The 25,058-nt window shown below is 50.5% G+C and overlaps 2 protein-coding genes and 1 non-coding gene across 3 annotated transcripts in view; 1 reads left to right on the forward strand and 2 right to left on the reverse strand.

Moving 5' to 3' along the window:
* Window positions 1–555: 555 nt before the first annotated feature.
* NCLIV_065950 (putative ATP-binding cassette sub-family B member 5) lies at window positions 556–7,076 on the reverse strand (the record flags this gene model as incomplete). Its single annotated transcript, XM_003886146.1, has 10 exons — window positions 556–696; window positions 1,172–1,316; window positions 1,712–2,256; window positions 2,601–2,717; window positions 3,445–3,932; window positions 4,652–4,775; window positions 5,521–5,627; window positions 5,940–6,108; window positions 6,622–6,700; window positions 7,045–7,076. The coding sequence occupies 10 exons, from the start codon at window positions 7,074–7,076 to the stop codon at window positions 556–558; spliced, it is 1,947 nt and encodes a 648-aa protein (XP_003886195.1).
* Window positions 7,077–11,398: 4,322 nt separating this feature from the next.
* On the reverse strand, window positions 11,399–11,471 carry NCLIV_t140011. The gene has a single exon. It is a non-coding gene; the product is annotated as a tRNA-Phe (tRNA).
* Window positions 11,472–14,601: 3,130 nt separating this feature from the next.
* The window catches only part of NCLIV_065960 (Dynein heavy chain 1, axonemal, related), a gene marked incomplete at both ends in the record, with an annotated part of 43,654 nt that continues 33,197 nt past the window's right edge, over window positions 14,602–25,058 (forward strand). Inside the window, 16 exons of the mRNA XM_003886147.1 lie at window positions 14,602–14,766; window positions 15,117–15,219; window positions 15,860–16,058; window positions 16,377–16,485; window positions 17,244–17,399; window positions 18,469–18,577; window positions 18,977–19,199; window positions 19,600–19,765; window positions 20,382–20,432; window positions 20,920–21,098; window positions 21,518–21,796; window positions 22,268–22,382; window positions 23,000–23,191; window positions 23,728–23,867; window positions 24,284–24,482; window positions 24,910–25,044. Of these exons, the coding sequence (XP_003886196.1) occupies window positions 14,602–14,766; window positions 15,117–15,219; window positions 15,860–16,058; window positions 16,377–16,485; window positions 17,244–17,399; window positions 18,469–18,577; window positions 18,977–19,199; window positions 19,600–19,765; window positions 20,382–20,432; window positions 20,920–21,098; window positions 21,518–21,796; window positions 22,268–22,382; window positions 23,000–23,191; window positions 23,728–23,867; window positions 24,284–24,482; window positions 24,910–25,044 (2,520 nt within the window). The remainder of the gene's footprint in view (window positions 14,767–15,116; window positions 15,220–15,859; window positions 16,059–16,376; window positions 16,486–17,243; window positions 17,400–18,468; window positions 18,578–18,976; window positions 19,200–19,599; window positions 19,766–20,381; window positions 20,433–20,919; window positions 21,099–21,517; window positions 21,797–22,267; window positions 22,383–22,999; window positions 23,192–23,727; window positions 23,868–24,283; window positions 24,483–24,909; window positions 25,045–25,058) is intronic.

Consider the following 25,058-nt stretch of genomic DNA (forward strand, 5'->3'; position numbering starts at 1 on the left):
TACTTCCCAATCAATTACATATATATATATATATATCTGCATTCAAAAATATCTGCACAAATATCTGTGGTGTTTTTTGAAAGGTGTATATACTTCTACATTCGCGTCTGTTTATACGGAGAGGCAGGAGGTGAAGAAAACGCTTCCTGCGCAAAACGCAGGCGAGCCTTCCACTGCAGCATGTCCACGTGGGACAAAGCAAGGAGCTACCGAAACGTTACCAAAATCCTCATATATATATATATATATATATATATGTAATGATAAGCTTTTGTGCAGCGTATGGTCCTGCTGCATTTGCGATTCTCTTCGTGTCATTTGAAATGCCACATCCTCTCGAAGTCAATTTTCAATGTTATGGCAACGATACAAATGCAGACTCGAACAGACACACCGTCTTCTTTACGAATATATACGTATATGTATATACAATAAATACTATAATGTACCGGGTATATATACGTGTATCAATCTATGTAGAGACGTCAGTTTCTTCTGTTCCGTGGGAAAGTGGATCATGGCCATCAGCAAACACTCGTGAGCGACACAAGACGGCTAGGGCGCTTCCTGTGGCTTTTTGTCAGCAAAGAGTTGTGCATATCGCGAGTTCGGTCGCTCGAGAATTTCCTCCGGGTAGCCGCTCTCTACAATGCATCCTTTGTCCAAGGCGATGAGAAAATCCGCTTTTCTGGTGGTCTAAAAGGGAGCAAAAAGACAAGCAAAACAGAACCAATCCTTCACGGACGCCGAGGCGAAATCGCGCGCATGCGAGGCGCCTGCATAGGAAACTCCCGCGAACCTCAAAGGACACGCGGACAGAGCGAGACATGCACAGTATCCTCAATTCGATCTCCAGATCATATCTGTAAATACAGTCTTCTTGGAAAACAAGCAATGCGCAAAGAATTCGACCTGCCACTGCTCGTTCCAGAGGGGCGTTTCACTTCTGTGTTCATGCATGCTGGGATGTCAGTAGTTTCAACACACACCATTTCTACATATATATATATATATATGTATATATATATATATTTATTTATATATATTTATATATATATATATATATATATGTAGGCACGCATCTATAGAAGTAGTTGTCTAAGCACCATGTTAGAAACTGTGTATGGCCCAGGATGTAAAGGGGAGTTTCCGCTGTGTGTGCATGACCTACTGCAAGCTTGTGAGCAATGACAAAGATCGTTTTCTGTCTCTTTCGGAGGAGGTCGAGGGTCGCCTCAACCGCAGCCTCCGTTGCGGCGTCTAGACAGCTCGTTGCTTCATCAAAGACGAACACTTGCGGATCTCTGCAAAGGGATCTGCAAGGCAACACCGAACACGAGACCACGATTGACGCATGTGCCTTTGTCGCCTCTCCCCTTCGACCGCTCCTTTTGGACGCGATATTGTTCTTCTGCGCAACTTCACTCGTGGGTGCTTCTGCTGTGGCGAGCGCAAGAAAAACGGGTTCCTTTGTTTCTCATGTCCGTGTACTTCCCCTCTTATTCTCTTCTGTTCTTCCTCTTAGTCTCTCTCTTGTTCTTCCTGTTGTCCTCTCTCTGATTCTGCCTCTAGTTCTCTCGCGTGTTCTTCCTCCGATCTCTCTAACTAAAGGACACACGATTTTAGGTGGGTCGGTTCTGATCTCCGTTGATCTCTCTCTCGCTCTCTGGATTATTCTCTGGTTTTCCTCTGCTCGTTCGGTATGACTAACCTGGCGATTGCAATTCTTTGCTTCTGTCCTCCGGAGAGTCTCACAGCCGCTCCATCCCCACAGAGCGTGAAGTAGCCTCGGGGCAGGCGTCGAATGAATTCATGTGCATGCGCGACTTTCGCCGCTCTAACCGTTTTCATCAAAAGCTCTCTCGGCCACGACTCGGCTTCCTTGGCGTTGAAAATTTCCTCAAAGTCGTCGTCCTCGTCTTGCTCGTTTTTCGGGTCTTTCTCCGCGCATGCGTTCTCCTCAGTGCTCGAGTGTTTTCTCAGCTGTTCAGAAGTAGAGCGGGGAAGTGAAGAGAAGGACGTGCCCGAAGAAGATGCAAAGGGGACCCGACTGTTTGTCGCGAAAGGCGAAGAGGGCGCAGCGAAGGGACGCCGCTGAGCCGTGTTTGGAAGAGGCGAGTACAGGCCGTAAGCGATGTTTTCCGCAATGCTCTGACGAAGCAGGAGCGGTTCCTGTTCCACGAAACCAATGCGCGAACGCAGGTGGTGGAGGCGCAGGCTCCGAATGTCGACTCCATTCAACAAAATCGAGCCTTCCTGGTCGAGCAAAAAAATCAAAAACGAAGCAACCTGCGTCAACACCTGCGGGTCTCTATATATTTTGCATAGCTATATATATGTAAAGATATATTGAGTGGAGAGAGAGAGGTGGGAAGAGGGCGGAGGAAGCAAAACGAAACACAAGACCGAGAGAGCAAGAGAGAGACAAAAGGACGGAAGGCGAAAAAGAAACTTGCAACTGGCCAGCATCACGACAAACATGGTGAGGTGAGCCAGAGAACGAGGGACGGGAGAAAAAATGCCCTAGAGAAAAGAAGCCACTTCAGACACAAAACAGCTGCATTCGAGAGGTTCGCGTCTGCCGGTCTTCGCAGCCGAACCTGGGGATCGTAGAAGCGATGCATGAGCTTCGCCAGAGTCGACTTTCCGGCTCCAGAACGCCCGACAATCGCGACGATCTGTCCCTTGCCGGCACGGAAGGAGACGTCGGAGAGAACCTGGGAAAAGCACACACGCGCAGCCCGTCCGCTCTGCAGGGAACTTTCACGTCAATTCGAAAAGGGACAAAGACTTCAACTGGCGATGCCGCGTGATCTCCCGACGTAAACAACAGAGGCGGCTGAACGCCTGGTCTCTCATACCTCCCATATCGTACATTCCCCTCACATACATACATATAGAAATATGTATAGATAGAGCAAAAATAAAAGACAGCTATCGGCAGAAATGCACGCATACATGTATTTAAACATAGTGTAGTATGCATACTCATATGTAGTTACACACATGTACCTCTACAAACTCACATCTACGATTCTTCGCATACATCTGTGCAGGTGTGTACGGCTATGCGTGCATGTTTGTAATCGTGTTTAGACGAAATGGAAGGCAACGAGTTGTTTCACTCAGATGTTTTTTCTACGGAATCTCCAGAAGCATGTCGTGTTCTCGGCAAGCGAACCGTCCGTGCCTCACTCTCGGTTCACAAGCCCCTGGGGAAAAGAGTGATCTTTGTTCGTCTCTGTTATCTCCTTCTCTCCACAGTTTCACCCCCCAAGAGGCCCAGAGAACGTGAAACCTACACTCATCCCTGAGCACTCCGATTCCTCTTCAGCCTTCTCCGATTCTACTCGGAGTCTTCTCAGCCTGGCGCAGACAGTGGAGTTCCCCGCTGAGCCAGAATGGATGTCAAGCAGCGACAGACGTGTTTAAATTTTTATTTACCTCGCCTCGTCGCCTCCTTCGCCTCGTGGAGTCTTCCTCCTCTTTTTCTGTTGCGGATTCTGCCGCCTGCGCGCCAGTGACAGCCGAGCTAGGGAAGGCAAGAGAGACATTTCGAAATTCGATCACATTCTGTTCAGCCTCTGTCGCGATCTTTTGTCTCTCAGGCACTGCTCCCCCCTCGTCGTCTCTCAAGCTAGCGTTCTCTTCTTCTCTTGAAGCGCGCTCTTCTTGCGTCCGTTGCTGGCCTTTTCCGAGACCTCGCTCTCCATTTCCCTTTGTAGGCGCGTTCGGAGGCACTCCTTCTCCATCTTGGATTGCAGAGACGCGATCAACCAAGTCGAAATAGCGCTCCGACGCCTGCAGCGAGAAATAGAAGTCTCCGTAGATCTCGAGCAGCCTGTCGAGGCCCGAATAAAGTTTCCGCAGATACGAGCGAAAGGCCAGGCACCGACCCAAGGTCACCTCGCCTCTCACAACGCGGTACATGCCTAAAACCGAAAACCACACAAACAGCAGCAGACGATCTTAAACAAAACGAGAATACAGAAACCCAAGACACAAAAAACAAAACAGAGGTCTGAAGTGGAGAAACACTTCTCCCCATATATATATATATATATATGTAGACATATCGGGACGTATATATCCATATGTAGATGAAAATTGAGAGACGGGGATGTACAGACGCCTTGGCATAGCGACGCCTAAAGTAGACAGACAGGCATAAGCTCCACAGAAGCTTACATATATTTGTATTCACGCATTAGGGGAGTACACCCATATATACACATGTTTACATATATATATATATATATATATATATATATATATAGTGGTAGACGAGTCTAGGGCGTGGTCAGAGGTAGTGAGGCAGAGAGCTGCATCGAAATAAAAGGTGGATGAAATGTCTGTGCGTATGAATATCGGACTGACAGGCAGACCAGAAGGCAGGCAGATGGAACGGGAATACAAGAATTGAAAGGTAGATCGGTACCCAGATCGAAAAGTCGAGTGAATGAGCGACTGATAAATAGGTCGAGAGAGAGCTCGATCCAAAGACACATCGATAGATCTGGTGGGGCCTAAATGTTTGTTTTGAACCCTTCAGGGCGACTGGCGAAGCGCCACGCCGCGCCCAAGTCGGTCGGGTGGTCGCGCACAGAGCGCTGAGATCCTCCATCGCAGTTTTCCCGATTCGCGTGCGTACCGAGAACGAGGAGAAGAAAGTCTGCCGACTGCAGAAGCAGTTGCTTCGTTTGGTTCAAGACACTTTCGGAAAACTGCGTCTTGCCGACGAGATTCAAATACGCGTCCTGCGAGCGCTCGTATTTCTGGAAACAGCAAACACCTCGAGCAGCGAGAAAACCAGAGATGCCCAACACACCAAAGAGAGAGACCGACGATCGCTAACAGCGACTGAGACAACTGATCAACTTCCGCCTTGTCTCGCTCTCCGGCGCGCTCGCTTTTCGCGCCTGCTAAGGCGAACTCGGCACTCTCAGAGGCGCCTCGCCGCGCCGCCGAGAAGACGGTGATGGAAACCGAAAGAGGGCGAAGCAGGCGACATGGCGGGATCCTGCACGTAGCCGAGGTACCAAATATATGGTACTGGAGAACGGAGGTTTGTAATCCCCGTAGCACCGCCGGGCCTCTGGTTTACTTGCATATCTACTGGCCGTAGCCACTGCCTACCTCGGATATGCACTTCCATGGGGGCAAATGCGTCTGTGGAGCGCTACAGTGATTACAAGCCTCCGTTCTCCAGTAACGTATATTTGGAACCTCGGCTACTTTCGAGAAATGCCACCACGAAAATCGACGACCGCAGCAAAAACAAATCACCACTGAAGGAAGGCAGAAAGATCAAAACAGCTTTCTAATCGTGTCAGTATCCGTTTTGTGTCCGTCTCGAAGCCGACAGAGCGCTTCGCGTCCTTGCCCGCGTCCCCAGATGCGTCAGGATCTCGATTTCGTCTGGCTGTGTCTGCCCCCAACTCGCCAGTGTCTTCCCAGGGCGACAGGCGTTTCCGTAGCGCTGCTGTGTCTTTCACTTCGTTGTTCCACTTTGTGCCTCACCGCCACTTCGCTATCTTCCGCGCAGTTCGCTTGCACAGCTTCGATGTTCGCCAGAGCCTCTGTAGCCACTGTGTTTCCTTCTGCCAGGGCGTCGTTGATCAGGAGACCTACGAGCAAGAACGCCCAAACAAACGGATTCGGCGCGTCTTTGTGCTGGCCTGTCTGTCAGGCGCCTTCGTTTGCGGTCCTTTTAACCTCTCTTATTTTCCTCCTCGATTCCCCGTCTGTCTTTTCTCGCGTTTCTTTTCTTTCGCCTGTCCCCATTGTTGGTCCTTTCCCCTCGTTCTTCGCTTTGGCGGCTTCCCGGTAGTTTGTCCTAACTCTTTGCTTTGCTCTTTCGCTTCTCTCTGCGTCTCTCGTCCGGGCTCTCTCGGATGTTCTGTTTTCTTTCTCTCTTCTGCTGGGTGTCTCCTCCCCACCGTAGTAGCCGGAGAGCTTGGAGGCATTTCCCGTTGTGGCGAGGAAGAGAGGAATGCCGAGAAGCCCGACGACGGACATGGTCACGTCTGTGGCGAGCATCATCGAAACGCCGCCTACGCAGTTCAAGACTGCGGTCAACAACTTTGTTCCGCCATCACTGACAATCGCCTAAAGAAAAACACAACGGAGACTTCATCCGCGTAACTCAACATCCTCGCAGCCAACGATCGACACATGTCTCTCGCCGTGCCTCCTCTGTATATGCGGAAGTATAGAGAGACACCTAGAGAGAGAAAACAAGAGGCAAAGGGGTAGAAGATGTACGGGCAACCGGTTTTGCTCGGAGCGACTGCAAGTCGATATGCCACCATATATCCACACAGAAATCCACCTACACATTCGGAGACACGCATCTGAGCTTCTACGTACATCTTCAACACATATATACATGTATATATGTGTATCTATCGTTTGCATTGTGCATCAATACAGATTTACACCTGGGATATTTATATTTGTAGCTGTTTCGGTATTCACGGCATTGAGTCACGCCAGTTAGTTGGTTTCTTCACAAGCGGTGAGAGGAGGCGCTGCCCGTGAATCACTCCCCCAAGGAAAAGCAAACCAACTCGGTGAGGCGCGGAACTTTGGTTTTGCAGCAAGACAGAAGCCGATTTTCACCTGAAGATCTTCTGTGTCGTTGATAAGCCGACTGGCCAGCGTCCCGACGCACTGCGAGTCGAAGAAGGAAATGTCCTGTCTGAATGAAAAATCGTGGACAGCGACACTGACTTCTGCCGTGTCTAGGCATGCGACGAAAGCGCTTTCCGTGTCGACCGGAAAGAAACCAAAGAGAGGCCGCAAGAAAAAACGTACAGCGAGGCGGCGGAAGAAGAGACGAGGACACGGAGCGCCAAGGAGAGATCAGTCTTGAGAGGGAACCCACACAGACACCACACAGCCTGGAAGAGCAGTCGGTCACGACAAGAACGCACGCACGAGACACGTCGAAGAAGTGGGGGAAAACGGCGATAACGCAGGCGGCCGTTCATGAGGTCGCACACACGCAAGATCAACAACAAACGAGAGCCACGAAAGCCTTACCGGATGAGACTTCGAAAGAGACGCTTGCGCATGTTGACTTCGATTCGGCACCGTGTCAGAGACGCCAGAAAGTTCTGGGCATTCGACAGACGCACCAGCAGAAGCAAAGCGGCTTTTGCACCGGAAGAAGGAAGAACGGAGAGGACACAAAAGGCGACGACGTCGATCCGCAGTTTGAACGGGATACCGTATGCATGCGGGAGAAAGGCTCAAAAAGACACAGAATTCGTGTTTGTCTTGCAGGGAGCTCCCGGTCCCTTTCCTCGGATCGTGACCAAACGAGCAGCTTCAACGCCCCATAGGCGCAGAGCCGCGACGGCACCCGAGCCCATTCACGGCGAATGAAGGACCGCGCGTCGTCTCCGCACAACGCACGTTGTTTCGAGGGCGAGAAATGTACAAAGAAAAAAAGAAACGATTCCCTGTGGCCCAAGCTGCAGCGCGACGCACGGCGAGCACACGCGAGGGGTTCCAATGTAACATTGTGGGGCAAGACTCCTCGAAGAAAAGCGGTGGAACGCCTCATGGGAAGCCGCCTCTTCGACTTACTCGGAGCACACAGCCAACGAGTTCGACGCACGAAAAGCCTGCGACTCGCCCGAGGAGCGGGAGCAGTGCCAAGAACGCGTGATGGCGCGTTCGCGTCTCGCCCCTTTTCTGTGGGGTGTCTCTCTTTTCCTCGCCCTTGGTCGACAGAAGCGAGAAGAAAGACGCCTTCGTTCTCTCCGCTGCCCCCGTGCTTTTCGGTAACGGCAGGCGTGCCGCGATCTCCCGCAGGCAGCCGAGGACACCGCCTCGCTTCTCAGCGACAGAAGGCGCCGACAAAGACAGGGAAGAATCAGACGGACAAGACAAAGAAGGTGAAAGAGAAGAAGAAAAAGAAGAAAGAGAAGAAGAAAGAGAAGGAGAAGGGGATGAACGGCTTGGCTGAGCAGAGGAAGACGGGAAAATCAGTGTGACTAGGTGTCTTCGTAGCACTGCGGAGAGGGCCTGTCTGATTGATTGGGTTTGTTCTGGTCCGACTTTCGGACAGGTTAAGGGAAAGGAAGCCTGCGCTGAAGAATCAGGCCTGGTACAAGCAACAGGCTGCGTGAGGGAACTTGCGGCGCGGTCGTAGAGTCGCCCAGTAAGAAACGAGCGCCGAAAAGAAGCGAAGGAGACGAGAACGGAGAGAGACACAGAGGCGGCGAAGATCCACGGATCCACTGTGGCCCTCAGCTCCTTCACCAACCTGAGCAAAGACACCCCAGAGGGCGACATGCAGAGATTTGCGGAGCCGTTGGAAGCAAAAGCCCAAGAGGAAGAACAAGCGAAAAGATAGGGAAAGGCAGACGGACACCCACGCACGAGCAGACGCGACACAATGAATAGGGGCTGAGAAAAACAAAGAAAGGTGATCGGAAGCGGCGACATAGACTAGAAACAGCAGCAATGCAGCCATCAATGCACCGGTGGATAGAGACTCTGATACATGTATAGATAGATAGGTAGATAGATAGACAGATAGTCAGATAGACAGATAGATAGATAGATAGATAGACAGATAGATACGAATCTATCAATGTTTCGCCTGCAAAGATGCGACTGTGGCGTCACTGGAGTGTCGCGGAACACACCTCATCACGGAGACACGGGAGCGTTTGCAGATGAGTTTCTTCTCCTGTCGTTGTTCGTTTCCTTCTCTCTCCTTCGCTCCTTCTCCGTCTTCTGCTCCGTGCCTAGTTCCTTCATGGGTGCTCGTAGCCTTCTCCGCCTCTGTTGTTCCTTCTTCGCTCGCGGCGTTTGTGCCTCCAGGACTTTCCGTTTCGCTAGCAAACTCTGCAGTGTTTTCCGCCAGCGGTTCTTCTCGCGACTCGTCTTTTTCGTCAAAGTGTTGGAGATTTGCGCGGTGGCTCTTCCAGTAGTCTCGTAGACTCCTCACAGCACGGTTTGCATGCTCCCACAACGAGGCTGGCTTTGAGTCGGTCGAATCCGGAAGTAGAGCCTCCGGAAGAGCCCGAAGCGAAAGAGCGAGAGACGAAGAAGAGGAGGGCAAGCAGGCAGAGGAAGACAAAGAAGCGAAAGATGGGAAACAACAGGTGGAAGGCCAAGTAACACAAGGTGGAAGAGAACCAAGGAGGTAGGGAGAAGATGAGAAGAGAGGGGACAGATATGAAGAGGAAACGGCAAGACGAGAAGCCGCGGGTGGCGAACTGAAAACGGGATGAGATGACGAAGGTGGACTACACGCCGCCGACAGTGATGGGGAAGAAAACGAAGAACACGGGAGGCGTTGTGTGGGATGTCGCGCCTTCCTTGTGGACGGACGCGCGCAGCCCCTAAGAGACGGGAGAAAGAGCAGGGGAGAGACAGATGGACTCCTCGTGGGCTTGGTTGTTCTTCCACAGCTCTTGCGTGGAAGAGGCAAATGTGTGGGAGTTCCGGGAGGAGTCAAACGGTCCGTGAGAGAAGAGAGACGAGAAGGGAGGCACGGAGACGGGGGTGGTGAGGAAGAACGGAGAGAAAGACTTTGCGACGAAGGAAAGAACGAAAACGCACAAGAGAGCAGCGAGACAGACGGTACTGCCGAGGCAGGTACAGGCGAACGAGGGGAAGGACGCTTTGGCCCAGAAGACAGAACAGGAGAGAACAGACGACACAGCGTAGACGGTGATGTCGGTGACAAACTGGACAAAAGATCGAGAGGGGAGAATACCCTTTGAGATAACACGCAAAGCCTGTCGAGTTGAGCGGACTCGCCCCCTCGAGAGAGAGAAGAAACACGGAAGCTCGGCCGTGTGTCACCACAGTGGCTGTCTCCGTTACAGCGGAACGGCCTGCCTTGACGGGGCCTCCCGAGAGAGACAGATCGGGCGGTCTCTGCCAGGGAGAGACACCAGAGGAGACACAAGATGGCACACAGAGAGGCAGAACGAAAGAGAGACACGCGTCGTTTTTTCCTCAGCTTCCGGGTTTGGGCGGAAGATCTCCAGGAGGCGAGGCGGCTCGATCCTTCACAGAAAGAAATCTGGGAGGAGGGAACGCAGGCCATTTTCCTCTGCCTTGTTCGTTTCACGCTTCTGCAGCGTTCTTCGCTGATGTGCAAGCACTCGTGTTTCGCGTGGAATTCATCTGAGTGAAGGGAAAGTCGAGGCAGAGAGGGCCGACGCAGGAAAGCATGCTTCCGCTTTCTAGCCTTCACTTTTTCACTGGTCCTCTGGCCCCGTGCGCCTCCCTCCCCTAGGTCTAGACCAGCTTGCCAGCGTTCTTTCGCCACATCCTCCCCTGTTTCACCTTCCCAGACCTCAGGAGTTGTTTCCATCGTAGCAGCAAGCTTGGTTTTCACTTTTTTTGAGCTGTGACGCGTCAGCATTCCAAGGTGATTGCAGGCTGGCGGCCGCGTGGCCTGCCGCGCGATCCCGTCACCCGCCGCTCTTTTGCGCGTTTCACAGAGACATTGCTCGAAAGAAGCGTCTTTCAAAAAGAGTAGAGGGGGACGAGAAAAGAGGCGTCACAACGATCGCTTCGTCGCGATCACTTGTGCCGGTACGCGCGGGGTCTTCTCGGCGCTCAACCGAGCCTCGACGTGAAGCAACGCTGGACTGTCTGTGAACAGCTGGAGATCCCTACGGGTCTCGCGAAGCGCATACGGAGCGCCTCACCCATCAAAAGAGGCAACCAAGTCGGCCGCGGGAAAAAAAGTGACAGATCGCCAAACAGATTCGGCCCTGCCGAGGAGAGACAGGAGTCGCCGATGAAGTTGCCGTGCGGTGCGACTTCACGCAGTTCACAGGGTGCGTGCGCGGAGATTCACATGGCGAAAATCGAACCCGCAGGACGAGAAAACTTTGAGGAAAGGGAAAAGACTGGAAGTCCGCAGGACCTGCTGATCTCTCAAAACCGCAACAAAAGGGAAACATCCCCCGCACGCGACAACACACGCCGTGACCCCCCTCAAGCGCACTCTGCGACTCTACACACCGCGTCTCGGCTGCCGTCAATGCGTCAACGCGCGAGACCACTGGAGTGGATTTGGGAGAGATAAAGATGAAAACACATGGAGGAAAACGGTTCATCGAGTGTGTACATGTGAAACGCGAAGACAGGCGTAAAAGAAATTTTGAAACGGCGACGTGTGTGGAGACAGCGTCCAGCGCAGGGCTGCGATGATCACGGGAAAATCCGAGCGACGTGTCTTGTTCACAAAGTATTGCGCCGGGGCGCTGTTCTTCGCGCGAGAGAAGGACATCTGAAGGGAAACGAGAACGTCACAGAAATCAAAAGGCAGCGCCGGCGCCATACAAAGGATATGTGGACAGGCTACTACGAAAGGCTAAGGAAAAGGCTGTCGATTGACGAAATGAAAAAGAACCTCTGCCGTGACCCGGGATCGAACCAGGGACCTTCAGATCTTCAGTCTGACGCTCTCCCAACTGAGCTATCACGGCTGAGGACGTTTGAACCCCGCTTGATTCGAAGAGGCGGCAAGATTTGATTTGCCTGAAACCCTCTTTCAAAAGGTGTTTCCACAGTCAGCGAAGTGACAAGTGTCTGTTTAGCGTGACGGAACTGCAGACAGGATTCGTGGAGCGTGTAAGTCATAGTGTCAAGTGCAGCCTGTTCATTGGCTGCTTCGAGGCTTGGGGGAGGGGGGTGGGGAGGGGAGGTTTCGGTTTCAAGGTGGATTCTGCGTAAGTCCTCAAACAAATCCGGGCAGTTGGCACACGCTAGAGGCGGTTAGAGACATGCATTCGCGAGGGCAGTGGAGGCTTGCGAAAAGTTCAGTTCTCGACACAACGCGCTAAGAGAAATGTACTTGGGTGTCCTTGTAGTTGAAGGGCAGGCTCTCGAGCCGACAAGCAGAAACGCACAGGCAAGAGTGTGATGGTGTTGGGGATTCGGCGACAGAAACGAAGCTTCCGCTTCCATGCAAGGAAATGCATGGTTTCTTTTCTCAATTGGTGTATATGACTGCGGAAACGATAGTAAGGATCTTCGAATGACAGATCTTCGAATCGGCAGTCGACGTTGTTGTTTCTGGGGTGGGCAGAAGCTGTGCAACGGCCGACAGCTTTGCATTGCGCCGAACAGCTAACAAGAGTTTTGTGGTGCCTCTTGGGTTTGGTGCTTCGGTTCGTGCTACACATGCTGTTCGTGCCAAACAAATCCTGTCCTTTTCATGACTCCCTCAGACAAAGGGGGCGCAGTCTCTTATTGGGTTGTCTTGAGTGCCAGCAGGCGGAAGCTGTGTCGAAAACTTCACCCGCCCGATGCCCAGTAGGCAGTGCCTCAGGTGCCGTCATGTGACGAGTCCTGAAATGCTGTATCTTGGCCACAGGGTGGGTTGTTGTGCATTTTCTTAGCGTCTCAGGATTCTGTCTCGCCGTGTTGTTTCGAGCAAGTGCAGGAAAACCTTGGAGGCGTCATGTTCCTTCGGCGTCCTGAGCGCGCTGCATTCCTGTCACCAGCTCTCGGGGATGTATCTATATGCTGGTACGGAATTCTCAATCCTGGCGACCTTGCACATCGTAGCTGGTAATTGCTTTAGCAGACAGGATTGCAAATACTGTTTAGAAGCGGCAGTTCGCTGGAAGTGAGAGCCCATTGATGGCTTCTTATTCCGTTGGCCACATCAGACCAGATCAGATACACTATTTTTCAGGTCACGTGGCGGCAACAGTTGTTTGAAGATGTAGTCGCAGAAACACTGAGCATGGCAAGCGCTTTTTCCGATCGGGTCAAATCACTACGCAGACTGCTGAGCTCCCGTAGTGTCTCTCAAAAGGTAGACCATATGCAGTGGTTGTCCGTCCATTTGCTTCCACGTAATCAAGACCACAATAAGGCTCACAACCGTGCAATCCTCTACAACCCGATGTTTTTGAAAAGTGCTTCGTATTTTGCCAGGTTGACCAGGGGGTCTGAACGAAAAGCTAGCAGATTCCAGCGCTGCACAGAGACCGGTTGGCGTGACCTAGATCCAATCTGCTGCTGACGCAATCACATTCTCTACAAGCAAAAAGGAATCTGCCTTGTCCAATGGCCGGGTGAACCATTCCTTGCTGAGACCTTTGGATGGTGCCATCAACTCTCGCTGGCGAGCACTCACCTGGGTGCGCTGAGTTTCTTAGGAGCAAAACGAGCAGTTGGTGAGATGCAAGAGGTCAGCCACACCATCTTTGGTTTCCATTCTGTTATCACGTGATTTGTAAAGCACCAAGAACAGAGCGTATCGTCACCCCGTGTACTAAAGCAGTAATGCAGCCGAGCAATGCAAAAAACTGCTCCGAGCTTCAGACTCGAGAGGTATGTTCAGAGTCGTAGCGTCTGCTTCGATATTTAGGAGTCTTCCTGGCTACCTTTCCAGCTTCGTGTGTCAAAGCATGGGTCCAGCAGGAGTCAACGGTATCGTTTTCATTCTAATTCTGTGGGACATGGGTTTTTGTGCGGGTGACACACGAGTACCGTGCGTGCCATGTGACTGCGGGATGTGGACAACTCCCCGTTACTTTTTTTGAACGGCTGCGTTTTGTGCCTCTCCAAGCGGAGAATTGAGCCAGGCTGGAGAGGCAGAAGCATTAGTTTTTTGTCGCGTTCCTACGAAAAGAAGCGGAGGAGTGCATGTAACCCTGAGAGAGATTCCTAGGCGAACTAACGAACACGAAAGCAGACCGAAGAGGCATTGCCTGACAAAATACGCAGAGCTTCTCTGGGTATCTGCTACGGCAGGATGCAAGTGTAGAAATTCGGGGACGGCGTCTGTGCACACAGATAAAAATGAGAGTGCACAGAGAACGGAAAACAGTGCGTTGCGCATGTCAGAATGCCCCACGAGTTGCTCTGTAGAAAAACCGGGATCTGTTCTTTTCCTCTTCGTTGAGAATCGCAATTCACAACAGAAAGTAAAGCCGAATGAAAGATGGAAACCGGGGGATACCTTCCTCAAGAGGAAGAAAAAACCCTCTTCTGGCCAGGTTCGACCGTTCATATCTTTTTTCGAGGGAAACCGTCATTATTCTGCTTCTCTCTAAGGTACTTGTCCCGCCGAATTACGCGTTCGCGAGCTCCGTTGCAGTTTGACAATTTCCTTCTGGCTTTTTCTCAACTGTTGCTCTGGAGCTCTCTCTAAACGTGCTGCTCGTTGTTGTTTGAACGGTGCCAAAGCACACCGAGTCCTATGGCCACATCCCCAGTATCTCATTGTGTCCAAGTTGCCTTGGCTACCAACCTATGCGAAAACTGGGGTGCAAAATACTCTGAAATTATAGTTCCCTTCCGTCGGTATTTGCCCCGATTCGTGGATATTCACCCCTGGCGAGGGTAGGAACACCAGGCTCTGTAATTCAAGGTCAGTCTGTAACCAGTGTCGCTTCCTTTCTGTTTCCTCATGTTTGAAGCAACGGTAACGCCAAGGCAACCATAGCAACTTTCCCATGCTGATCAAAACGCGAAAGAGTAGTCCAAGGTCTCGAGAACTATCCCTGTATATGTGTCGATGCAACCTAGGTTACTGCTGAGTCTGTTTTCACGGTATTACCTCCCGGTGTTTCAGGGCATGTTCTCCTGAGGGTGGGGACAATGGGGCCTCCCTCGGACGCTTCGAGCGCAAATCAGTCGCGACAGAATCCTCGAGCGAGCGAACACGAGGGTTCCCTGTCAGGCGCATCTCATCAAAGTTCTCTCAGGGCGCAGAGGGGAATTTATTCCGAAGTCCTCAGGCCAACTTCGTTAGCAGAGTTGCAGGTACCGACACCACCTCCCATTTGATCTTATCGAGATCAAAGGTTCTCTTCTGAAACTCACTGTCGACGCCGGAACCACGGGTGCACGCGTGACGGGGACGCAGATCGGCCAAGAGCAGCACGCATTTGCCACACAGAGGCATGTTGTTTCGCGTCGTTTGCAGCACGGGGGTGCGTCGCCGGTCAGAGAGTGTTGTACAGGCAAAAGATTCTCACCTATCCCTTCAAGGCGTCGTTCACTGCTGCACACCTAACAAGGCAGCATTGGGGCATCCCGGGGCGGCTCACATAGAATGGCAGTTCTTCCTTCTCTTGAGCTGCGAATTTCCTGTTGGTATTTTGCGCTTGCAGCTCGCCACTCGAGGGCCTTCAGGGAGAGTTTACGTGACGGGCCGCAATGAAATTCCTTTTCTCCCAGTTGGACAGTTCCGCCCAACGGGCGACGGTGGACGAGGTACATCCTAGCCGACACAGATGCATATCGGTGGTTCGTGTTGTCTTTCAAAGACAGAATACTCGCCTTCTGCGAATAGGCATTAGATACGTTATATTCGGCAGGCGCACCTTCGAACGCTCAACCGAGGGTTCAACTGGCCCGGTAACGCTGCAGCAGCCCGTAACGATACCCACATATCTCTCGACTCTCTGCGCAGGTTCATTTGACCTCGCTCCCTGTAGACAAAAGTAGGACCGCGTCACGGTCCTGACTAGGTTTGACCACATCATCATCATTCATCGTTTCGATGTGTCCCAACGGCTTTCAACCTGTCTAACACTGTCAAATCGGATTCGCCGTGCTAGAGTCGCAAAGAGGCTCCAATCTCGTCCGTTGCATGCGCGGGAAGATTCATGTATCTCTAGGACGCAGTGTTGTGTTACTTCTGCCGAGCACGTCCTTTCCCTCTGGTGTGAAAACGCGATTGTCCCCCACCCTCTCTTCTTCCTGCCTGACCTCTCTCTCGTTCTGATCTTTTCCTTCCCTTCTCTAGCTAGTTCTTTTTCTCCCTACCGTTTTGCGCCTGCCTCTCCCTCGTGCTTCTCATCTTTCGCCCCGTCGCTCTCCTTACGGCTTCGCTCCTGTTCCCCTATCACAGTGCTGGCTGCGCCTGTGCCCCACAAGGTGGCGGATGTGAAGCCTAAAGTAATCGAGCCTTTTGAACAAATCCCAACACATGCTCCGAGAAAGGTGACAGTGGAGAGACGCCGTCGTCTCTACGCCTCACTTGACATTGAGGAACTGCTGGCTGAGCGGGGTATCAATTACGCTGATCCTCAGTTCGATTCTGAGAGATGGTGAGGCTCTTTTAACGCAGTTCTCAGGATTCAGCACCACCACGCGAATGCGCTGCCTCTTCCTCGAGGCCCTGTTCGCTCTTGTCGAGCAGAAACGTGACTCAGAGAGAGACCGCGAGAACGGGAATCTTGAGTCGGTCCCATGTCTTGTGCAGTGCCCGACCTCCCTCACGCCGGTTCTCTGTCCCGGAGAGACACAACAGAGGATACACCTCGAGCTGAGTTTCTCTGATAGGTTTATGTCCCACAACGATGGGGGGGCGGTCCTCTTCCCCCTCGTTGACTGTTGATCCGTTTCTCCTCTGCGCCTCTCGCCAGGCTCCCACTGGACCCATTCGACGACACAACCTACGATGACCGTCTCCCTGAGGAGTGGATGCTCCTCGGGTACGATGAGCAAGGACAGTTTCTTCCCCTAGAGGCGAAGGTGAGGTGGAGACCAAAACGCGTTTGCCCGAAAAAGCCCGACCCTCCACACCAGTACGTTTGCCGCCTGAGAAGAAGCGACGACGCCCCTCACACTGGCCACTCCTCGGCCGGCCTTTCTGCGTGGTACCGTGGGAGAGACACCCTAGACGCGTCTTCCTTGTTCCGAAACGCCCTGGCTTTTCTCGTGAAGTAAAAGCAAGGTCGCGGAACCAAATGAGACGACAGTCGTGCAACAGATCCCGCGGCGCCGCCTCTTTGGTGGACGGCGACAGGCCCCAATCTCCTGAGAGCTACCGTTCACCTCGGGGTACAACGGAGTCGCTGAGAATCCGCTCTGTATCTGAAGTGAAGAATCACGCCCCACAAATTTAGAGAAATTACCACACCGTTCCGCTTTCCCCATCCCTTCTTTGGTCACGCTCCTCGAAGGAAGCAACTGTGGAAGGGGACTTGCAGGTTGTGCCACGAAAAAAACGCTTCTTGGTGTACGCAGGGAGTTTCGATGTTTCACGCGAATTCCCGCCTTTTTCCACGTTCCGTAACGCCGCGACGAATGAACCGTCTGTTGACAAAGTGCGATTCAGATGCATCCACAGACGCGTATAGCGACGCTGCGCCTCCACACGTCTTACTCCTGCGTTACCTCAAATAGAGGCACAACGCGGCGCAGCTCTTGCCCCCGCTCTTGCTTGTAGATATGTCAGGTGATCTCAGGGATTCCCCGTTGGGATCTACGTGCGTTTCGTCTTCCTCTAGGGCCTCCGACGGGACGAGGGCGGCTCCGGGACGTGGAAAGATTGCCACGTTTATGGTTACGATGGGGAGAGTCACACGTTCTCTGTCCGGTGGGTGGTGGACAACAACGAAAGCGAGGAAACCGCGGAGCTGCTGCGCATGCAGCTGCTCTTCAAGGTAGGCACGCCACTCTCAAAAAGAGACACCTTTTTTACCGTATTTCGTCTTTGTATTGTTATCTCTGCGCTCATGAACAGATATGTTTTTACGCGGTCCTCGACATGGTGATTCATGCACAGAAGTGTTCACGTCCATGTATGATGAATATCTATGTACAGCCCAACATGCTAGATGTGTACTTCTATGCAGATATATGCAGAAGTGGGCACATTGACAGCGAAGGAGACTCTGCTGGTGCGCATGTCTCTCCTTTACCAGAAGCGAACGCTTTCTTCGGCTGTGAAAGCATCAATCGTTTCGGCATTGCTGCGTCGATATCTTCGAAGGCTTTTTCCTATGAAAAACGCGTTATACGTTTGACCGGCTCCATCGTCTACTTCTGAACGGAACTGTCAGTTTTTTCATTAGATCATACAAAGGGACGGTTACTAACCCCTCTCTTCGATTTGCGCCTTTCAGGTAGAAGATCCTGTCAAATTCGCCGATCGATTGGTTGCAGTTCACCAATCAAGGTACATGCGAGATCAGATAAGACGTTGTGTTGCTGTTCCTCCTAGCAGATATATATATATATATAGATATATATATGTAGATAGGCAGATCGTCTATGTACATTGGTAAGCATATGGCTGTCTATCTGTGTATGTAGATGCATGCGTATGCATTTGAGTACGTGTGTTTTGGTGTCTCCACGAGTCATCATCAGTATCGAATTCGACTGGCGCGTTGCCTCTTCTCTTTCCGTGGATTTAACCAAAACGTTTGTTTTTTCTTCACGGTACCGCGCACGCATTGCGAGCCTATCCATGCTTTTAAGTGCAAAGATCTTCGCATAGGTGTATGCACATACATACGAAAATATACTTCTGTGGCCGCGCGTTCGTGCAGTTTCATGGACATTGCTGATCGTGAAGACCACATTTGTCTTTGGAGCGAAAGTACGTAACTAGTGTCTCTTCTAGCAGGGTGTGAATGAGACCGTCTTCTTCGTCAGAGGAGCGGCCGCGCTTGCTTCTGTAATTTTCGCTGGTTGACTCCTCGCGCACCTTCATCTGCTTTTCGATAGCGCTGCCTCTTGGCCTTCGGGGCTCCTGCGTTCAGGCGGTGGGCAGAAAGCCTCATAAAGTATAACTACTACATCGACAATATGCCGACAGAAGACATCAAAGCACTAGGTGAGCAACGACTTCGCGGCGCTTGAAGATGCAAAAGTAATCAGAAACTCAGACCTCCACGTATGCGGAGCTCTGTGTCGCCTTCGAAGAGAACCACACACGAAATCTGAACCCATGCAGATATGCATATAATATATATATATATATATATATATGCATGGAAACATGCGTTGGCGTACCAGATGCACATACACATACATGTATATACATACATATATGAACATGTATATGCCGACACACGGAGAGGTAGAGACTGCTTTCTCTATTTCATGTGAATATCTTTTTCTGCGTAAGCGTGTCGTTTCCTGTCTAAATATGCGTGAGAAGCTTTCTTTATCGTCATGCGGAAGTGGGGGATTTGACTAGACTGTGCTTTCCCGGTCTCTGCTGGTGGATCAGAGAGTCACCAAGAAAAGCGAATTGCCGCTGGGGCGAGAAACATGCAGAAGATTCGGCAGTCCAAGAAACTCCCTGTGAAGCCTTTGTTGAAAGAAATCAACCTCACTTTTGCGCGGACCATGAACAAGATCGCCTTTGACAAGCACATGCACCAAAACCGAGACGACCAGATGTACAGAGATTTGGAACTGCCTCCCAGAGCAGTGCCTCGACCCCCGCCGGAGTGAGCATCGCTGTCGAGAGGAGCATGAAAAAGTGCAGTTTTCTCCCCGTCACGGACTGTCGACCGCAACGGGCGTTTTGCGCATGCAAGGGTTCCAGCCACGTCTCGATCCACAGACGTACCTAGCTGGCCCACCAAACGTTTCCCCTGTAATCACGTAGCTATCTCTCCATCTCTACATACGCCTGACTTTGTACATCTATGGGTGTTCGTATAGACGTCTACATGCCGGCACGTTCAACTCTGTCAATACAAGATGTCGAGATGTGGATATATATATATATATATATATTCGTATATGTTTGAGATGTTTATACGTATGCCTATGTTTTTGCATATATATAGATATATAGATAGGTGGCGAAACCGGTGCGTGTGTGTGTTTGCTGTGCTCTCCAAGGTTTGGCCTCGTGGCGACGCCTCCTCATGACTTTACAGGGGTCTTTGCTGCGTTTTGCATTTCGTCGCTCTACGTGAAAGCAGAAGTGATTCACGCCTTGACAGAAATCCGCTCAGAGTGCAATGCCATTTTAACCCGCTGTATATACAACGTAAAAGCCAACAAGGTAAGGTCGAGGGGACAAGGCATGCAGGTTAAATTTTGCATGCATTCCGTCTGCAACGGCAAGATGCGGAACAGGCTGAGACTGACAGACGAGGGTAAATGGTGAATCGAATGACTTTCATTTGCAACCTTCAAGTTTGCAAAAGTCCGTTCTTTTCACCACGAAACAATCTTTCCATCGTGTGCCACGCGGCAAGAGGCAAAGGAAAATCCGCTAGGTAATCTTCTACACATCTGTCCCGCCCTCACTATCCAACTTCTAGTCACTTATATATATATATATATATATATATATATATTCGGGGATATGTGGAGACAATATAGACCAACTGATCTACAGATTGAAGCACCTATTCTGCATCTATTCCGGCTTTTTTCGCTCATATATAGACATACCTATGACACCGTAGGTATAGGTCCAGGAGTAGACAGAAGATTCCGTTTAATGTACAAATCCACACATAGTTTCATATAAATAAATATACATATACACATATATGTCTGTGAATGACAGCATTTTGCTGGTTGTGTCCTTGGGGAGAGAAGAAGATTCGAAGCTCTCGTTGAATCCAGTGCGACGATAGGCCCCGTCTGTTTCGGGTGCGAATCCCCTGCAGGCAATGAAGCTGGAAGAGTTCAAACAGACGCAGCGGGCTGCAATTAGTCAAGTAAGCCGGCGAGAGCGTCTTTTTCCTTGTTGCGCTCCTCTCCACGTGTCGCTCGCCTCTCTTCTTACACACTTCCACTGCGTCGAAGGGGCTTTCTGTTTTGTCCTTATCTCCGCAGCGGCTGTTCCCTAAAATTTCGTAAAAGCATGTTGATGCATAACAATGCTGATACCTTCTCAAATCGGAGAGCAATCCCATTCACAACGATATATAATAAAGGCGTTTCGCCGAACACATATCTGTGTCTCTATGCATGCACATCCACAAAAGATCTTCATATAATATATGCGTTTTGTCTCTCTATCTTCATCAAATGTAAGCATCCTTATACATCTGCGTATATGTATATATATATATATATCAGTGCGTAGCGCGGGTGTGCATTCTTGTGTGTCTATTGGGGACGAGGTTTCTGGTTTTCGGCTTTGCTTGTGTCTTAAAAGTTTCCTTTCTTTGTGGAGGTGCGTTTTCCGGTTTCTCTGCTCAGCTCGCGTTCGATCTGCAAGAGACTTGGGCTCAGAACGTCCAGAAGATCGTTGTCAAGTATTTTTCGGAGGTCGGAAAAGGGTGGTTTGACATCTACGAAACGAACAAGGAGACGTACAACTACGGAAAGATCAGGAAAATGCTTCTGGTTGCCAGCTTTCTCATGCAAGACAGCCTGCGGTGAGACACACCAGCTCTCCGTCGGCCACTGCTCCGTCCCGAGCCGCATCGCCTCCTTACCCGTTTCTCGTTTCCCTCGAAATGGGTACAGCTCTGTACAAAGCTGTTCAAATATGCTATCCACATATATATATATATATTTATATATGAATATATATATATATATATATATATATGGATAGTATATATCCATATATGTGGACCTTGAAATATATAGGTACATGGATATATATATATATATATATGTATAGATATGTATACGTGTATAAACGGTTCCCCTCGTACGCGATCGGCGTGTTTTCGCCTCGTGTGTGTTTCAAAGAGCACTTCTTTCTCTCTGATTGCCGCAACTATCTTCTCTTCTGTCTTCGTCTTTTTTCGTCTTTTTGTCCTGGGCTGGTTTGCCCGTGCGCATGCAGCTCCATGACCGTGGACTCGCTGGAGGCCTTCACGAGGATGATTGAGGCTCGTCAGCCGGAGGAGATTAGGATCGAATCTGTCTCGCAGGTGAACGCGTTTCCGAAGAAGCGGCAGCGCGTTGCTCGCGAGGGGGATGCGTCTGGTGAAGAGGAGGAATCGCCAGAAACCAGCAGTCTGTTCGTTTTGGACCTCGCGAGGAGTCCCGGTGATAAAGCCTTCCAATTCAGTGTCTCGCCAACGAACTTTCTCCGAGCCGTTATTGACATCTTCGAAAAAGGGTAATCCACGGCGAAAAACAAGCAGAAAAAGGCTGCCTTTGAACTCGAGAAGAGTCAGCCTTTCAGGCGCGAACTGCGTCGGCGAATGTCTCAGACAAAAGGGAAGAAGTTAGACCGGAATCACACGGAAGCAAAAAACAAAAGCGACTGCTAAAGGGATCAATCCCCCAATCAAACCTAGACAGATTTCCATAAAGGGACATTCGTGCATGCTTATTTATACATACCTCTATGTATATATATACGAATATATATATATATATATGGAGGACGATTTTGAAAATCTGAGTATGGGAATGTGTATACGAATACATATATATATATATATATATATGGAAGCGTGTAAAACGCACGCGACGCAAGACAGCCAACCCAGCCCCTGCTAAGGAAACCACACACATACACCACCCATACATCCTTGAACAAGTTGGTTGTCTGTACGAGCCTGGTTCCTTTCTCTCCTCGATGCAGTATTGTGCAAATGGGGGATGTGCCGCATCCCGAAAAACTCGTTCTTCCGCACCTCTTCAAGAATCAACCGAAACACGTCCTGGCCTCGGTCAGCCTCGACGAGCGGAAGGTTCAGGTTAGGCAGAGCTTGACCACGCCCAGAAATCGAAAAAAAACGGTGCTGTCTCGTAAACCTGCCGCTACACCCGTTTTCTTGTGACCGAACGTCCAGCCTTTTCCTCATTCCCCCTTTCAATGCACGTTATCCGAAAAGTCTCCCTAGCGATCGTTTTTAGTGTCCTTGTTAAGTGCTTTTCTTGCGATACCAAGACAAATTATTAATACTAGTATGTTTGGTGAAGAATCCGAACGCTGCATTTATACAAATGTTTGCTTATACCTGTACAACCACAGGCATTTATGCACGAGCGGACAAACGTGCATAAAGAAGTATATATATATATATATATATATATACATATACATATATATATGTATATGAGTCCAGGTAAATGTAGCTACATGTCTATGGGCGAGCACCTGTGTTTGTGTGCGTTTCTGGAGAGGAGAGCCTCTCAGCGTCGCCGGGTTGGGTATTGGATCTCACCTTGAGACGGGTGTGCATGTGGACTTTTCACGTGGAAGTTCTACACTCGCACCGCCCGTCAGCGAGTGCATCTGTGAGGCAAACGCACGGAAGAGGGGAAGCAAACAGTCGAAGAAGGAAGAGAGAGCCGTTTGGGATTTGTGCAGGAGTACAGACGCCGAATTGAGGAGGCAATGGCGTTTTATCTTCCCCACCTCGAGTGCTTTCTCGCCCTTTTTGACGGCTACCTGGAAATCCTCCACCTGAATCCTGAAGAGACAGTCCAGCAAATTGAACAGAAAATCAGTGGTCCATCGGCGAGTGACCAACTCAAGCAAATGGCGACAGAGTATTTTCAGGTAAACTGGTAAAGGGGGAGAGACGCCGACGGGCGTCAGCGGGAGTGTTCTCCAGTTAAAAGATAAAGGTATGAACATTGCAACTCACTGCGTCGACCTCCATCGAGCGATATGCGTTCCCACTTCGCTCATTAAAACATCGCATAATAGGCTAGAAAAGTCCATGCAGGTGCGGTAGGAAGTGGTGTTACGAACCGGTTGACTGGTAGGATTTTCGAAAGATGCATATATATATATATATATATATGAAGAGAGGGAAGCGACGGACATCGACCTACCCCTCGTTCTTTAATTTTCTTCCAAGCAGTTACCTCCTTATATGTACAAGTATATATAGACATGCACGCATACGTGCATGCATACATACATACAGACAGACATTTTCGATTTTGTCGCAGTAGCGCTACATCCAACAGAGCGCGTGACGGTGTAAAGGCCACCCTGAGCGAATAAATTCCTCTTCCCCTGTACTTTGTCGTTCTCACTGTTTTTCCCTCTGCTTGCTCTTCCCGTCTCTCCCTGCTGTCGTCATGCAGAGAGAAGCCGGTCTGATGGCAGAGATTCCAGATTGCATCACCATCGGCGCTTTCTGCCTCAATTGCTGCGACGTAAAGCGCTTCCTCGCGCAAAAACTGCATGCAGTGGGGAACCTCATCCTCGATGTAATTGCCCAGAGGTGCGTGGTACAAAAGGAAAGTCTCCAACACCACATCCGCGTGCACAGATGAATATCTTTTCCACACTGCTGCCGCGCCTTTATACGCAACAACTGACGTACATGCTTGGAAATGCGACATCGGCATCTCTACGCGTCGGCAGGGGAGCGTGCATGCGCATTCCTCCATTCCTACCTGCACGCCTAAATACATGCATATGCATATAAAGCGCCCTACTCCATCTCTACATATAATATATATATATATATATATATATATACGTAGATGAATAGGTGTATTAAGAGAAGGTGATGGACATGAGCACGCTCTCTACAGTCTCGCATGAAAGTCTACTTGCACCAACACACGTGCACATGGATACAGATTCTTCTGAAGCTTTGGCGGTGGCTGTCCCTGTTCCCGAGTGCTCTTGAAGGTTTCGCGACCAGTGCACGCATACACTCGATCAGTTTCGGGGCCTTTTTGCGACTCTGAAGAAGCGACCGAGAAACATCGAAGAGTTGACGGAAACGAAGGCGTTCATTGGCGACATTCCGGCGAAGCTGGAAAGGCTAGCCTTCGACATCAAAACGAATCTCCACACTTTCGCCATCCTCGAAGACTTCAAATACAAAGTAGGCCCAGAGATCCGGCAGCAGACTCCGGTTCTTCGCGACACGTGTGCAGGAAAAAGAGCCTACTCTCTGCCTTCCACCCCGCATGCAACAGGGAGAATACGCAGACTTCTGATACTCCCAAGCGGAACAGAGTCGTGCTGAAAATGCCGATCTCGCAGTGACTGTGAAGCTCTCCATCACAAACTTGCCCCGACAACCCACGCAGATCCACGTACCAATCTCGCATCTCGCTGTGCACATGTATATTCATATCATGTTACATAAGGCATATAAATATAGGTGTGCATATGTTGCGTAAGAGTGCCTGCGTGCAACTGGCAACGCATGAAGAGATCGGTCCCCGCAGCTCCAGGAAGAAAACGACAGAGAGTCACCTCGTTTGTGGCATTGTTGCTCTCCTGGGCTTTGCGTTCTCTTCCTCCAGTTGTATGTCGAGGATCACAACATTCGCTGGAAAATGTTTGGGTCTCCTCTTGAGACTCTGGCGCTGGTAGCGGACACGGAGAGAAGTCTTGAGAAAGATCGTCAAGCGTTTCTGGAAGAGCTCCTCGCTCAGCAGGTTCGCTTCCGAAC

The sequence above is a fragment of the Neospora caninum genome, chromosome XII (genome assembly GCF_000208865.1).
Source record: "Neospora caninum Liverpool complete genome, chromosome XII".
NCBI classification, from domain to species: Eukaryota; Apicomplexa; class Conoidasida; order Eucoccidiorida; family Sarcocystidae; genus Neospora; species Neospora caninum.